This window comes from Leptodactylus fuscus, chromosome 10, assembly GCF_031893055.1.
Source record: "Leptodactylus fuscus isolate aLepFus1 chromosome 10, aLepFus1.hap2, whole genome shotgun sequence".
NCBI classification, from domain to species: Eukaryota; Metazoa; Chordata; class Amphibia; order Anura; family Leptodactylidae; genus Leptodactylus; species Leptodactylus fuscus.
The window spans coordinates 25,828,276-25,845,670 of record NC_134274.1 but is presented as its reverse complement, the minus strand read 5'-3'; the positions used below and the strand labels follow the sequence as shown (position 1 = coordinate 25,845,670).

Sequence of the window (17,395 nt, the reverse complement as noted above, 5' to 3'; positions counted from 1 at the left end):
ATCTGATGAAAGGTCCTCTTTAAGTTTCTTATTACAGTATGCTTTACTATTTGTTCCTCTTTTCCTATGATCATTAACATTGATTTTGACAAAGTCTTAATATATATTTAGTCAAAAATGTTCCCCCATATGTAACTAACAAACTAAACCTTTTCTGTATTTCAAATAAATCCTTGGACACATGACATTTATATTATGTATATACATAGAATTACTCCTGATCACATAGAATACTGACACACAATGTTAAAGTGTTAACGACAGAGAAAAAAAATTCAGTAGTCACCATATGGTTAGCATTCAGAATTCATTTTTAGAATAATTTTATTTCATTGACACAAAAGCAACAAATTGTTGTCTCTGTTTTAATGCTTGATATTAACCATATTAAATCCAATGAGTTTATGTTCTAAATATGTAAGACTACAGATACGTTCTTTCATTGTATAGGGTCCAAAGCCTACTCATATCCTACCCCTTTTTATTTCTCTTGGGATTTGCCCTTTTTCATTTCCCATTTTCATTTTGGGATTTTCTGTGCTTACTTCTATCGTGGTTATTGTTATTCTTTGTTTTTTCCATGTCCCTTTCCATGCTTAGCCACTTCACCGTGTCCCTTTCCATGCTTAGCCCCTTCCCCGTGCCCTTTTCCATGCTTAGCCCCTTCACCATGTCCCTTTCCATGCTTAGCCCCTTCCCCGTGCCCCTTTCCATGCTTAGCCCCTTCCCCGTGTCCCTTTCCATGCTTAGCCCCTTCCCCGTGCCCTTTTCCATGCTTAGCCCCTTCACCGTGCCCTTTTCCATGCTTAGCCCCTTCACCATGTCCCTTTCCATGCTTAGCCCCTTCACCGTGTCCCTTTCCATGCTTAGCCCCTTCCCCGTGTCCCTTTCCATGCTTAGCCCCTTCCCCATGTCCCTTTCCATGTTTTCCTCCTTTTCTGTGCTTTTCCTCATTTTCTACATCTCTTTTCGCCCTATTGTTTTCTTCTTTTTCCCCATAAAATGAATCCGTCAAGTCGTCCATTGCTAAAAGAAACAAAGAAAATGTTAAACTTGGGTAAGTCCTTATGAAAGATAAAACGTATACACTAGGTCAGAGTAATTACAAAGTTCTGAATTATGGAGTTAACGGAGAATGAGCCCAAATATCTTATGAGAGTCCTTGATTTTTCTTGGCAAACTATTGCTTTAATCCTAAGTGCCAAAGATTGAATAACAACGGGACCCAGATACCCGGCACTGTACTACAATATTATGTAAGAGGTGTCCAAAATTAGTTAATTTTTTTTTATTTTTCTTTAAGAAACAGCGCCACCCCTATCCACTGACATTAGGACAAACTACAATACCAGTTATGGTTTAGGGACATGTGTGTTTTTGGTTTCTTTTTTTTTTTGTTAAAAGAAAAAGAGTGGACCCTTTTTCTTAACCTTGAACAGGAATGTGCACGAAATATGTAATGCAGGTCGCATTGTAATTGAGAGAGAGTACTTACAGAATACTGGCTTCATACACTTCTTTCCACATATTGTGTAACAACAGCGCATCTTATTGCGACAATCCCCATCCACCGAGCAGTCAGCCAAGGCAGTGAAATTTCTTAAGTTTCCATGTTTCTTGTGTTGTGAAGAATGCTTGTGCTTGCACTTGTAGTCAAATTTGTCTCTGGCTCTTTCGTGAACTTCCATATAATTGTTTGGGCACAATCCATATTTTTTATCTTCATATGTAATTTCTGTTAGGAAAAACCCCCCCAGAAAATAATGTTTTCACACACACACACACACACACACACACACACACACACACACACATTTTTTTTCTAATAGTTCTCTTTACTTTTTGCTTTCATTAGTCTTTAGAATTTGGAAGACCTTGCTTAAACTGCACATGATGAGAATAGCAAGTTCTAGTAGCTTTCCAACAAGGCATTGCTCATATCATATACAGTATATCTGCCCTATCTATATGTCTATATTCCTTTATATGCGATATAAGAATTTGACATAAATGTATGCTTACCGTATAGTTTATCGTCAAGTCCAGAAGCTATTTCTTTATACGATTGCTCTATTGTTTCCAGGGTCGTATCCTCTATAGACAAAAAATATCAGATGTTAATTCTTGCAATCTTACCATAGTTAGGATTATATCTTATAGACACCTTTAACCATTTGCGTTTCGATGTATCGATTGCGATGGAAGAACTTACCGAAGATGGCTTTCATACATTTCAATCCACAAAGTGTTTCACAGCATTTCATGCCCTTGCCACACATTTCATCACCGGAACAACTTTTAAGTTTACTGAACTCTGGATGGCCATATTTTTCCATTAACTCTATTATCTTCTCCCAAGTGTCTGGCTGCTTTTCAAATATGTTATTAGGCACATGCCGGTGTCATCAGAAGCTCCTTTAGTATTGATCAAACATTAATTTTCAAAATTAAAAATGATACATAATAATATAATACAATCTATGCAAGAGATATGATAAGCATATGACCTCACCTGGCAAGTAATTGTGCTCCTGAAGAAGAGCTTGTGGAGCTCGAAACGCGTTGTGCAGTAAGTTTTTGTCCAATAAAGGTCATATATTTTACTCACCTTGTCGACACTCCAATCTATGGACCAGAGAGTGCAGATGTCCATCTCTAGCTGCTGGCCTCCTTCCTAAATATTTTTGGAGTGCACTGAAACCCCCTCCCCAAATTAAACTTGCAATGGTCTTAGTACCAGAGGCAACACAGTTGAAAACTGAGCTGCAGAAAACAAGAAGTGATAGACTACTAAGCGTGGATGTAAAGTAAAAACCTATTCCAAACGTTAAAATTGTAATTTTTTTGGTGATATTTTAGAACCTCCTTAAAACATTGTAAGGTTCGGTAATATCGCAATGTTCTTACCATCAATTTTTGCACTTGCCGCAGCGACAAACAGCAGGGTGACAAGAATTTCAGTCCTCATTTTGGTTGCTTTGCTGCTAGTCCAGCTGTGGAAACATACAGGAAGACCTAACTCAGCCTGACAAGCCTCATTTTATACAAAATTCAGACGCTTACGTCAATGGGTCGGTACTTTAGTTGTGGATTAAAAAATTATTCCGTCTCAATTTTTAAATGACGATTGTTTGTGACCTTTTCATGTACTCATGTATTATTGTTATCTGTACAATGTGATATATTTGATGGATATGTAACCAAAAACCTATCACTGCTGCGGAGGTGATTATTAAAACCCAGGGGCTTATTACAGTTTATACCATAAACCCATTATCTTAAAGGGGTTGTCCAGGCTAAACTTTTAAAGTTAAAGGGGTTGTCCCACGTCGCATACTCACCACTCTTCGCTGCAGTAAATTCTTCTGTCTTCTGGCTTTGTTGTGTCATTGGTGGGCAGGGTTATATATGCAAAGCCAGCGGTGAGAAGTCGTCGATTCTATGCCGCTGGCCCTGCGTGTGTGCTGCCGATGCACTAGGCATCGGACGTACAGCCTTCACAATGCAATACAGACCCGGCATCCGCTGTAATAGAGAGGTGGATGCCGGGGAGTGTAGACGCCGGCACAGGTGAAGCCAGCAGCGGCAGGAGCGATGCTGCTGTTCCACTCCCCCCCCCCCTCCTCCCCTCCGGAATATCAGCATCACTACTGCCGCTGCTGGCTTCACCTGTGCCGGCGTCTACACTCCCCGACATCTGCCTCTCTATTACAGCGGATGCCGGGTCTGTATTGATGGCCCCTCCCCCCCAAAGTGTAAACTCCCCCCTCCAGGCTCGCTCCCCTGCACTTAGCCCCTCCTCCCTCCCCCATCAGAGCAGCAGATACATCACTTGACTTATGACCAGATAAGTCAAGAGATGTGTAAAAAAAAAAAAAAAAAAAAAAGAATAAAGTAATATAGTGGACAAACAAAGCAGTTTTGCTGAAGCAATGTATTTAGGAAAAGTCTTACATTCACATTAACAAGCAGTATAGATAGGATCCTTGTGATGGGACAACTCCTTTAATATACATTGGGGTACTGAGGGAAAAAAAAACAAAAAAACCCAAAACGTACTCACCTGTTCCGGTTGCTCCGTTGTTGTCCCGTGGGTCCGGTCAAGTTCATTTGCTCTCCCGGGTCTCTTCTGGCATTGTGCTGAAGCCACTGATTGGCTTCAGTGGTCATGTGACCGTTGAGGCCAATCAGCAGCCTCAGCAGGCCTCAGGAAGAGGACCAATGATGTCACAGGTAGTGGTATTCAGTCCCTTCACTGATCGGTCTCAGTGGTCACATGTACCCAATGCGGCTTCAGCACAATGCCAGTAGATGGTGAAGCATGTCAGATAGCTCCTGAAATGTTGGAATTGTTGGAGATTTCCATTTTTTATGTAGAGCCAAAGTAGCTGAGAGAAGGCTCTGGCTAATAATTGTTCTAAATTCCAATGGGTAGGTATGTGTATTCAGGAAAGATAACTAAGGGGATGGAGGAATTTATGCACCCAGGATGGAAGAGAACCATTGGAATACTTCTTACCAATTTAGGTGAGGACATAACCATAGTATGTGAAGGAGATATCCTTAGTCATGACAACCTTTCTATAAATCCCCTGAGGACTGAAGGAACATGTGCTTAAGTCTCTGTAGGGTGTAATACCAGCGTAGAAGGATTTTGGTAGCGGCTTTACAATGAGTTATGCATTTAAAAGTTTTTTTTGGAGAAGTCTAATGCTTTCTTCTACTGCACAGAAGAGAAGGATTTCCGTAGAGAGAGGTTGACAACTACGAATGGGAGCTGTTTTAATAATGTCATCTGTAGATCCAATTATAGATGGAGCTCAAGATTTTGATAAATCAATTGGGTAGTTTAAAGAGGACCTTTCATGTCCTAGGGCACATACGGTTTTATATACCTCTAGAAAGACGACAGCGTACTTTGTCTGTTAGACAGAGATCTGGAATACTTAGTTCCAAAAGTTTTACTGGAGTGAATAGGATATTCAAGGTCTGTTTCCTACTGTTAGCTTGTGGGTTAGTGTCCAGATGTGATAAAGAATCAGGGAAGGCAGCAAATTTGAAGTGTTATAAAGCCATGCTTTTAAATTGTGTAGAGATCATGTGGGATTCCAGTCTTGTCCCGTCTATTAGCATGTCACCCATCTCTAAGTGTGGAGAAGTGGGAGGCAATATAGTAGTCATGAGTGTTGGGCATTCCCTACAATGTAGCATAGAAGTCTGTTTTTTGTGGTTCCATATTAATCAAAACATTGACTTTCTGTATGGGGGTCGTGTAAAGGGGAATGTGCTGAATAAATATAGGAGTTTCAGGAGTATCAGCATTTGAAAGATGGACTTGCTCCCAAGTCATGATAAATCATGTTTTGTATAAGCCTGAAAGTCTTGTTCAGTGTCTGGGAGATGTGGCATGAGTTCTATAGGTTGAGTAAGAGATGTAATCTGGTTTGTTAAAGATAGGATGCCATAGTCAGTGTAAAGAGAAATCATATGGAATGAGTTCGCTTCTCAAGTCATTTTGTTTGAGTACCAGCACCAGTGGTTCAATAGTCAATAAGAAAATAAATGGTGACAATGGACACCCGTCTCACACAACCTTGAATGTTCAATACCATCTGATATGTTAAGTATGCAGTTTCTCAGTATAGTGTTCATTGGAAAAGCCATCTGGACCCAGAAACTTGGTAGAGTCTTAAGATTTTTTTTTTGTAGTTCTGAGTGAGAAATCTGTGCACAGCAGAGTCAAGGCGCGGGATTTCTCTCAAATTATAAGCTTCTTTTGACCCATTGGATGAGATAATCCAAAATTTTCTCATAGCAACCAATCAGAGCACAGCTTTCATTTTATCAGAACAGTGTGAGAAGTGAAAGCTGAGCTTTGATTGGTTGCTATGTTCAACTAAGCCAATTTTACTATTAGACAGTTTTTGCCGCACAAGCGTAAAGATTTTTTTTTGCCAGCACTTTTGAGGGAGAACTGCGAGAGCCATGGGTTGTCTTTTTAGGGTAAGTGGTGTCCATTGTGGCATCCATGATATTATTAAAGTCTCTCGTAAAATATTAGGGCACCTCGTTGAATTTGGCGGACAGCTCTGTTGACCTTGTTAAAAAAAAGATAAGGATCTATTATGGGGGTCATGGATATTAACAATGGATATTGTTCAAGACACATACAGCTATAAGGTACCTGCCCTGTGTGTCAGTCTTTTGGGCAATCATCACAGAGGATGACTGGAAAGGAGGGATGTTTGAGTCAAATTGCATATTTTCAGAGTATAATAGTTTGTGGATGCTGTATCGCAAAAATTCCGGGTTCACAAACCCTAAACTTTGCAATATGTTGGGGGGGGGGGGGGGGGGCAAGTCTAAGTTTTCTATGGGGCCCAGTCTTTGCTACTTATGCCCCTGGTTTTGGTAACATATCTGTTTAGTATTCTTGGTTCTTATTACAGTATGTCCATTAAATAAAAGGATTATTAGTTTCAAATTTCCTATGATCATTAATAGAGATGAGCGAACACTAAAATGTTCGAGGTTCGAAATCCGATTCGAACAGCCGCACACTGTTCAACTGTTCGAACGGGTTTCGAACCCCATTATAATCTATGGGGGGGAAATGCTCGTTTCAGGGGTAGGCAACATTCAATCAAATTCTACTTACCAAGTCCATGAGTGAGGGTCGGGCTGGATTCTTCTCCCTGCGCAGCGTCCCCGCGTCCTCTTCCGGCCTTGAATTCACTCTGCTAGGCATCGGGCCTAGGCAGAGCCGACTGTGCACGCGCGGGCATGCGCAGTCAGCTCTGCCCAGGCCCGATGCCTACGCAGAGTGAATGCAGAGCCGGACGAGGACGCGGGGACGCTGCGCAGGGAGAAGACTTCTAAAGGTAAGAGAAGAACCAGCGTTGATTGGCAATGTATAGCATTCTGCCAATCAACGCTGGTTCTGCATTCAATCCTAACTTCGAACAGCTAGTAGTGTTCGATCGAGTACGAGTATTTCGATCGAATACCTACTCGATTGAGTACTACTCGCTCATCTCTAATCATTAACATTGATATTAATAAAGTCCTAAACTGGTCCTATTCTTCGTATATTTTCAGTCTAAATTTTTCTCCATATGTAACTAGCAAACTAAACCTTTTCTGTATTCTGTATTAAATCTTTGGAAATGTGTTTTTTTATATTATGTATAAATATAGAAATACTTGTGATCACATGGAATACTGACATGCAATGTTGAGGTGTTAATAACCAAAAAATTTCAATTGCCACCAGTTGGTTAGCTTTCAGAATTAATTTTCAGCATCATTTTTATTTAATTGATAGAAAAAAGCAAGAAATTGTTGTCTCTGGTTTACAAAGTTTTCATGCATGAATTTTAACCACATTAAATCTAATGAGCTTATGTGCCAAATTTAAGATTACGGACACATTCTTTCATTGTTTAGGTTTCAAAGCTTACACATGTCCTTTCCCTTAGGATTTTCCCTTGCCCTTCCCTTTACCTTTTCCTTTCCCCTTCCCTTTCCCCTTCCCTTTTCCTTTCCCTTTTTCATTTTGGGATTGTCCGTGGTTGTCATCATCATAGTTATTGTTATTCTTTCCTTTTCCCTTTGAATTTGCGCATCGCTTTTGTCTGAGGTTTTCTTCTCCTTTTTGAACTTGAGCCTCATGTTCTTGGGCTTTCTTGTGACCTTTGCCATGTTCCAATCCTTTTCCATGTCCCTTTCCATGCTTCTCTCCTTCCCCATGTCCCTTTCCATGCTTAGCCCCTTTACAATGCCCCTTTCCATGCTTCTCTCCTTCCCCATGCCCCTTTCCATGCTTCTCTCCTTCCCCGTGCCCCTTTCCATGCTTCTCTCCTTCACCATGTCCCTTTCCATGCTTAGCCCCTTCCCCATGTCCCTTTCCATGCTTAGCTCCTTCCCCATGTCCCTTTCCATGCTTAGCCCCTTCCCCATGTCCCTTTCCATGCTTAGCCCCTTCCCCATGTCCCTTTCCATGCTTAGCCCCTTCCCCATGTCCCTTTCCATGTTTTCCTCCTTTTCTGTGCTTTTCCTCATTTTCTACATCTCTTTTCTCCCTATTCTCTTTTCCTTCTTTTTTCCCAAAAAGTGATTCCTTCAAGTCTTCATTTGCTAAAAAACAAAAACAAAAAAAAAATAAAATGTTAAACTTGGGTAAGTCTATATGAAAGAGCAAAATATATTCAAAGTCAGAGAAAGTAAAATGTCTGAATTATGAGGTTTAGTGAGAATGAGTCCAACTATCTTATAAGAGTCCCTGACTATCCTTGTCCTGGTTTAGCCCAATGTGCCAAAGACTGAACATCAATGGGGCCCAGATACCCGACACTGCACTCAGTCGCTGGATACTAGATTCTTCAATTTACTGAATCTTATTATCCTTTCAAAACAATGACATTATTGACTATCTGTAATATATGACCTGACCACAGGATTGAGTATAGAGTTTACAAGTTAAAATATTATTGAAGAGTTTGTATAAAATTAGGGAATTTTTTTTTATTTTTCTATAAGAAACAGCACCACCCTATCCAATGATCTAGAGATGAACTACAATATGGTTTAGATGCAGTTTTTTTTTGTTTCTTTTTTAAAGGGCAGACCCTTTTTCCCAACCCTAAACAAGGATGAGTGTGAAATTGTGTAATGCAGGTCATACTGTAACAGAGAGTACTTACTGAATACTGGCTTCATACACTTCTTTCCACACATTGTGTTACAACAGCGCATGTTATTGCCACAATCCCCATCCACCGAGCAGTCAGTCAAGGCAGTGAAATTTCTAAAGTGCCCGTGTTTCTTGTGGTGTGAGTGTTTGTGGGAGCATTGTTCTCCATCTTTGCACTCATGTGAATGCTTGTGTTCACACTTTTTGTAAAATTTTTCTTTGAGTTCTGGGTGAACTATCAGATAATTGTTTGGGCACATTCCATATTTTTTATCTTCCTCTGTAATTTCTGTTAGTAAAAAAAAAAAGAAAATGAAGAAAAAAACCCCCCTAAAATGTAAATATATATGTCTATATGAAATATTACAATAAATAAATATTGTATTACTAAATAATTGGCATAGATGTATACTTACCGTATGGTTTATCGTCAACTCCAATGCCTATTTCTTTATGTATTTGCTCTATTGTTTCCAAGGCATTATCCTCTAAAGACAAAAATATGAGATGTTAACTCTTACAAACATACCATAGTTAGGATTATATCTCATAGATACCTTTAACCATTTGTCTACCAATATATTCACCCTTCCTTAAGCAAAAATTAGGTTAAATTCATTACAAATTTAGCAACATGCAAGAAAAATTCATGACAGGTTGCAATTTACAACACATCAAATGAGTGTCCTCATAGAAACATATGGGATAGACCTTTTGTGACAAAGTATCAAACATCATGTTTTCTCTATAAACCTGGTCATCGTGTGACAATAGATATATTGAACCAAGAGGGAAGATAAGGAGAGACATATCTGTAGGTGTCTTTAAGCCTCCTGACTGCCATGGCATTCCCTCAAGACCCATGATCTTATTGTCGGGGATCCAACTGGTGACAAGGGGCAATCTTGCCCCCAGACCATCTGAATGCCATGATAGCTATTGATCACGACATCCAGGGGGTTATTCCACTGTATTTGGAGCATTTTCCGATTCTACCATCTGGTCCTGGCCCTCCGCTTCTGTGGAAACCACTATTGTAATATATCAATTATCATATCCCCCAGGATTTTTTTTTTTTCCCACCAAGTCAATGGGAGTGACATAAGGCATCAATTGTCATGGAAGAACTTACCAAAGACGGCTTTCATACATTTCAATCCACAAGGTGTTTCACAGCATTTCATGCCCTTGTCACAAGTTTCATCACCAGAGCAACTTTTAAGTTTACTGAAATCTGGAATGCCATATTTTTCTATTAACTCTTTCTTCTTCTTCCAAGCATCTGGGTGCTTTTTTAAATAGGTCATTGGGCACATGCCGGTGCCATCATCAGAATCTCCTTTAATGTTAATCAAAGATTAAAATACATTGTTTTCAAGATTAAGAAAAAAAAAAAAAGATACACAATAGTATAATTCAATCTATGCAAGGGATATGACGCATTTTATTGTACTAATGGTAGCGGACAACGATAGCCTTACAATGGGGCCTATGCATAAACAAACAATAATACTTCTATAATAAAATACAAGAAAAGTGAATGTATTGCATCAAGCTCCTCTCTGACATTGGATGATCTTAGGTATTGTATAATTGAAATATAGAAAATTGATAAATTTTCTTTTTGGGTATTTTCACCCTGCGTTTTACTTTTTCATGCTGATTTTCACGCCATTACCCCATTAGCTATTAATGGATTCAAATAGGGACCAAATCTGTGTGATATAGACTGAAAGTTTAATAGTGTGTAATAATGGGGGCAGTTGATATTAAGCTGCTCTTTCCCAGGAGCCTCTGAATAAGCAAAACCTCCCAAAACTTCCATAGGTCTTAAAAAGATGTACAGACGGGGGATGTCCTAAGCAGAGTATTGCAGAAGTTCAACTAAATTAACAGAGCAAAAAGTTAGTGAATGCAATAAGTATCCTCTGTGATATTCAATCAAGTTTTGTAATTCTTGGACAATTGGATGGGCCAGTGACCACTTGACAAGAGAACACAAAATATTACATAGTTACATGCAAACCTATTATTATAACCTCATCTCTCTAATGAGAATGAGATAACTCTGCTGAGACTGTCCCAATCTACACAGTAAAGCTGAAAACTGAGCTGCAGAAAAGAGGAAGTGATAGCCGGCTAAGTGTGGATGTAAAGTAAACGTCCTAAAAAACATATTTCATATATTAAAATTGTCAGTTTTTGATGATATTATAGAACCTCTTTATAATGCTGGTAATATCGCAATGTTCTTACCATCAATTGATGCATGTGCCACAGCGACAAACAGCAGGGTGACAAGAATTTCAGTCCTCATTTTGGTTGCTTTGCACCTAGTCAAGCTGGGGAAACAAAGATAAAGATATACACTCAGCCTGGCAGGCCTCATTTTATACAAAATTCAGAAGGTTACGCTAATGGGTCGGACCCTTAGTTGTGGATTAAAATAATTATTCTGCCTCGATCATTTTTGCATGATGACGGTTTGTGACCTTTTCATTATTGTTATCTGTGCAATGTGATATGGTTGATGGATATGTAGCCAAAAACTTATCACTGCTGTGAAAGTGTTTATTACAGTTTATAGCATAATGCCCTTATCTTAAGCAAGTACATGGTGTCCGTATGGGAACATATGGATACACTAGGGGGAATTTACCATTTGTTCTATGCCAGAAAACTGGTGTGGAGGGATGATATTGAGGTACAAATCTGGCGCAAGCCCCTTGCTTATTTTACGGTTGATTTACTAAAAGTTCGTTTGAGGTAGAATGGAAATCTACAATAGTTCCTACTTGGTGTAGATTTGCATGATGTAGATTTTCCATTCTGCTGCCAGGACCACAGCCTCTTGATAAATCCCTGCGCCAGGTGGGCCATTCATTAAGATGGCTGTATGGTACGCCAGTCATAATAAATGAGTATAAGTTTAACATTACATTTAGTATAGTTCCTGGAAACCCCTTCTTGTCCAAGCCCGAACAGGCAAATGACCAATTAATATGGTAGAATGCCTTTTCGGGGTCCAGGGCGACCAACAGTGAAAGAATGCGGTTCCTCTCTATTATGTCCACCAGATGTAAGATATACCTAATGTTATCCGAAGCGTGACAGTCTATGACTAATTCCAATTGGTCAACACCAATCAGGTCTGGTTGTACTGGAGCCAATTGCAATGTTAGTATCTTAGAGCACAATTTAACGTCCGTATTTAGCAAAAAAATTGGCATATAATTCTGTGGGGAATCTGGAATTTTACCCGGCTTTGGTAAGGTTACAATTGATGCTGCTAGAGACTTTTTAGGAAGGGGAGACCCCGACATTGCACAATTGCATAAGTCTAAGAGGAAAAGGGCAAGAATATTCTGATATTGTATAAGGTGTTCATTAGAAAAGTCATCTGAGTTCAGTCACTTTCCTTTAGGTAGAGTTGTAAGAATTTTTTGTAGCTCAGAGAGACGTTGATGTATAGCCGAGAGTCATGGCACGGGATTTGTCTTCCATGTTAAGCCTCCTCCGACCCAATGAAGGAGAATCCAAAACTGTCTAATCGTAAAAATGGTTTAGTTGCCCATAGAAACCAATCAGAGCCCAGCATTCATTTTACAGAGCAGTGTAAGAAATGTAAGCTGAGCTTTGATTGGTTGCTAGATTGGTAGCCAGTTTTACTATTGAGGTAAAATGAGTAAAGTCTTTCTCAGAGGTGTGTTGTGCTTTCCAGGTATCAAACAGGTCTTTGAGGGAGAACTGTGAGAGGCATGGGGTATCTTTTGGGGGTCAGTGGTGTCCATTGTGGCATTCATGATATTATTAAAGTCTCTCACAAAATATTAGAGCAGCTCATTGAATTTGGTGAACAGCTATGTTGACCTTGTTGAAAAAAAAGATATGGAACTATTATGGAATCATAATATTAATAGCGATGAGCGAGTACTATTCGAAACTGCAGTTTCGAATAGCACGCACCCATAGGAATGAATTGACATAGCCGGCACGCAGGGGGTTAAGTGGCAGGACGCCAGCCCCATTCGTTGCTATAGGTGCGCGCCATTTGAAACGGCAGTACTCGCTCATCTCTAAATATTAACAATGGTGTAATGGACACTGTTCAAGAGACACACAGCTCTAAGGTATCTGCTTGTGGGTCAACCTTTTGGGCGATCATCATAGAGGATGACTGGAAAGGAAGGATGTTTGAGTCAAATTGCATCTTTTCAGACCCCAGAGTATAATAGTTTGTGGATGGTGTACCCCAAATGTTTCGAGTTCTGATGAACCCAAATTTTTGCAATATCTATAACAAACACCATAGGGGCCCCTGTGGGACATTATACTGTGTGGAGGGAGCGCTGTGGGATATTATAGTGTCTGGAGTCCACTTTGGGACATTAGTCTATGAAAAATGGGGCGTTATACTGTGTGGGGGGCAGGAAAGAGGGCACTATGTGGTCTAGGAGGACCCCTTAAGTTAAAAGTTTGTTATGGGGCAGTCTTTGCTAGTTATGCCCCTGATTTTGGTAACATTTAGTATTCTTGGTTCTTATTACAGTATGGTTTACTATGTGTTCCTCTTTTCCTAAGAGCATTAAACTTGATTTTGGCAGTCTTCATATATATTCAGTCAAAATTTCCCCCCATATGTAACTAACAAACTAAACTTTTTCTGTATTTCAAATTAATTTTTGGAAACACGGCATTTATATTCTGCATAAACATAGCATTATTTGTGATCACATAGACTACTGACACAATGTTGAAGTGTTAACAGAAAAAAAATTCAATAGTCACCGTATGGTTAGCATTCAGAATTCATTTTAAGCATTATTTTTATTTCATTGACACAAAAGCAAAAAAAAAAAAAAAATGTTTTAAATATGTAAGACTACGGATACATTCTTTCATTGTTTAGGGTCCAAAGCATTCTCATATCCTATCCCTTTTTATTTCTCTTGGGATTTGCCCTTTCCTTTTTGTTTCTCATTTTATTTTTTGGATTTTCTTTGCTTACTACTATCATGGTTAGTGTTATTCTTTGCTTTTTCTATGCCCCTTACCATGCTTAATCCCTTCACTGTGTCCCTTTCCATGCTTAGCCCCTTCCCCATGTCCCTTTCCATGTTTAGCCCCTTCATCATGTCCCTTTCCATGCTTAATCCCTTCACCGTGTCCCTTTACATGCTTATCCCCTTCACCGTGTCCCTTTCTATCCTTAGCCCCTTCACTGTGTCCCTTTCCATGTTTTCCTCCTTTTCCGTGACTGTCTACATCTCTTTTCTCCCTATTCTTGTTTTCTTCTTTTTTTCCAAAAATTGATTCAAACAAATCTTCAAATGCTAAAAAGAAACAAAGAAAATGTTAAAAACTTGGGTAAGTATACACCAAATCAGAGTCATTAAAAAGGTCTGAATTATGGACTTACGGAGAATGAGCCCAAATATCTTATAAGAGTCATTGACTTTCCTTGGTAAACTATTGGTTTAACCCCAAGTACCAAAGATTGAATAACAATGGGGCCCAGATACCCGGCACTGTACTACAATATTATGGAAGAGGTGTCCAAAATTAAAGAAAAGAAATAGCGCCAGCCCTATCCACTGACATAAGGACAAACTGCAATACCAGTTATGGTTTAGGGACATGTGTGGGGCTGTTACAGAAGAAGAGTGGACCTGTTTTCTTAACCTTGAACAGATCATATTGTAATTGAGAGAGTACTTACTGAATACAGCCTTCATACACTTCTTTCCACACATCGTGATACAACAGCGTGAGTTACTGCCACAATCCTGATCGCCTGAGCAGTCAGCCAAGGTAGTGATATTTCTAGAGTATAAAGGTTTCTTCTGTTGTGAAAGTTTTTGGGAGATTTTTTCTCTGAGATCTGGGTGTACTTTTATATAATTGTTTGGGCACATTCCATATTTTTTATCTTCCTCTGTCATTTCTGGTAGGAAAAAAAATGGGGCAAGAAATAAAAAATAAAATAAAAAGGCCTCTACTTTTTCTTTATATTGGTCTTCATTTGGAATCTCCTTGCTTAAACTTCACATGATGAGAATAGAAAATACTAGTAGCTTATCAGTATGGCATTGCCCACATCATATATATTCCTTTATAAGAGATCTTACAATAAATACATTGAGGTAAATGTATGCTTACTGTATGGTTTGTTGTCAACTCCAATGCCTGTTTCCTTATATGTTTGCTTTATTGTTTCCAGGGCATTATTCTCTGTAGATAAAAATATGAGATGTTAACACTTGGAATCATACCTTGGTTAGGATTAGATCGCATAGATACCTTTGTGCACAAATGTATTCACCCTTACTTTAGCATAAATTTGGTTAAATTCAATACAATATAGCGACATACTAGCAAAACCCATGACAGGTTGCAATTTACTACGCATCAAATGAGTGTCCTCATAGAAACATATGGGATAGACATCTTGTGACAGAGTATCAACAATCATGTTTGCTCTATAAACCTGGGTCACACATCTCTGGATATAGCAAACCAAGAGGGAAGATAAGGAGGGAAATATCTGTAGGTGTCTTTAAGACAGAAGTTGCCAATCTAAGATTTATGTAAACTTATAAGTGGGTTTCCTATGAACAGAACCATATTTAACCCCTTCCTGACATTTGCTGTATTAGTGTTTAAAGATAAGTTGTATAAAACCGTCAGTTCTATTGCAGGCTATATAGAGTAGCCTGCAATAGAATACTTAGCATGACAGGCTTTGTAGCCTTCACAAGGCTCCCGGCTGTCATGGCAACTGGATGCCGACCCTGGAAAATGGCAGCACCTATGTGTTGCCGGTAAAATGACCCCTTGGTCAGCTTTGACTGGGGGTTTAATGCTCACTATCAATGTGGGCACCAATCATGGGCATTAGCACTAGGTGTCCGCAGTACAAAACAGCAGATACCTAGTGGCTATGGCAGCTGCCAGGCTCCCAGTCCTTCCACACAATAGTGAAGTAAATGTATCTTTGTTTACATTATATATTTCACAAATATAATGGGTTTTTTTAAAAAAAAAACAAGCAAAAAAACACTATTTTTTTTTATTATTATTTTTGTGTGTTTTTACTGTTTCCTTGTTTTTTCACTTTTTTCCTGTTGAAGCCGGGAATCTCAGATCCCCCACTGCAACTTCTTGTAATACATAGTATTGCAGAACATTGCACATTTGTTTCTATGGGAACTGTGCAGAGTTCCCATGTTCTGGCCTCCTGGCTGCCATGGCATCCCCTCAGAACCCGCAATATTATTGTGGGGGGGTTTGAAAAGTGACAGAGGGTTGGCGATCTTGCCCCTGGATGTCGTGAACGGGAGTATCTTTCAACTCTGACAGCTGGTCATGGCCCTCAACAGGAAGTAATACCGTAGGCACAACATAACTATATACTCCAGTGCGACATAATAGTAATAGGGTTTAAAGCATGTAGGGCATTATTAAACATATTGCATATTCTGCAATAAATCTGTAATCTGTGAATCAATGGGAGTGACATAAAGCATTGCTTGCCATGGAAGAACTCACCAAAGACAGCTTTCATACACTTCATTCCACAAACTGTTTCACAGCATTTCATGCCCTTGTCACATCTTTCATCACTAGAACAGCTTTTAAGTTTATTGAAATCTGGAAGGCCATACGTTTCTACAAACTTTTTCTGCTTGTCCCAAGCATCTGGGTGCTTTTGAAAATATGTCATTGGGCACATGCCGGTGCCATCATCATCAGCTCCTGCAATGGTAAAGATTTAAAAAAAAATGATTCTCAAAATGAAAAAAAAAAAAAAGATACATAATGGTATGGTACCATCTATGCAAAAGTTAGGACGCATTTTATTGTACAAATGGTAGCAGTCAACGATAGCCTTACAATGGGGGCCTATGCATAAACAATAAGAAAAATGGATATATTGCGTAGAGCTCCGTCTTGGTCAATGATCTCAGTTAAGAGAAAAGACATCTACAGGGAGAGATAACAATGTACAAATACATGAAGGGACAATACAAAGAACTTTCTAAGGATCTTTTTACTCCTAGGCCAGTGACAATGACAAGAGGACATCCTCTACGTCTGGAGGAGAGAAGGTTTCACCAGAAACATAGGCAGGGATTCTTCACAGTAAGAAGAGTGAGGCTATGGAAGTCTCTGCCCCAGGAAGTGGTGATGGCGGATTCATTAAACAAGTTCAAAGAGGGCCTGGATGCCTTTCTTAAAGAGAACAATATTACAGGTTATGGATAAAGATGAGCGAACACTGTTCGGAACAGCCGTTCCGAACAGCACGCTCCCATAGAAATGAATGGAAGCGGCCGGCACGCGGGTGGGTTAAGCGGCCGGCCGTCGGCAAAGTCTGCATGCCAGGTGCTTCCGTTCATTTCTATGGGAGTGTGCTGTTCGAATCGGCTGATGAACAGTGTTCGCTCATCTCTAGTTATGGACTGCCAGATTGGAGTCAGGAAGGAATTTTGTCCTTGAAATGGGGCAATTGGCATGAGCCTCATGGGGTTTTTTGCCATCCCCTGGATCAACATTTTAGGGGATTGTAAAGTTATAGGTTGGACTTGATGGACTGATGTTTTCATCCAACCTCATCTACTATGTAACAAGACATACACAGTTACGTTGCAATACTGCACTTTTTGTCTATTGTGCTTGAAACTTTCCTATGGAGAAGGATTG

The 17,395-nt window shown here is 39.5% G+C and overlaps 1 protein-coding gene across 1 annotated transcript; it reads right to left on the bottom strand.

Moving 5' to 3' along the window:
• Nucleotides 1–465: 465 nt before the first annotated feature.
• Nucleotides 466–10,021, bottom strand: LOC142219326 (uncharacterized). The gene is made up of 4 exons (XM_075288297.1): nt 9,825–10,021; nt 9,109–9,180; nt 8,703–8,981; nt 466–1,026 (listed from the first exon to the last, which is right to left on the bottom strand). Exons 1-4 carry the CDS (start codon nt 10,006–10,008, stop codon nt 563–565), a joined length of 999 nt encoding a protein of 332 aa, XP_075144398.1. The 5' UTR covers nt 10,009–10,021; the 3' UTR covers nt 466–562.
• Nucleotides 10,022–17,395: the final 7,374 nt, after the last annotated feature.

Coding starts and splice junctions, on each gene's coding strand:
- LOC142219326 (XM_075288297.1), bottom strand. CDS start 10,008: ATGTGCCCAATGACCTATTTAAAAAAGCACCCAGATGCTTGGAAGAAG. Junction 9,181..9,824: donor ATGTATGAAAGCCGTCTTTG/GTAAGTTCTTCC, acceptor TTTTGTCTTTAG/AGGATAATGCCTTGGAAACA. Junction 1,027..8,702: donor GTGTATGAAGCCAGTATTCA/GTAAGTACTCTC, acceptor TGTTTCTTTTAG/CAATGGACGACTTGACGGAT.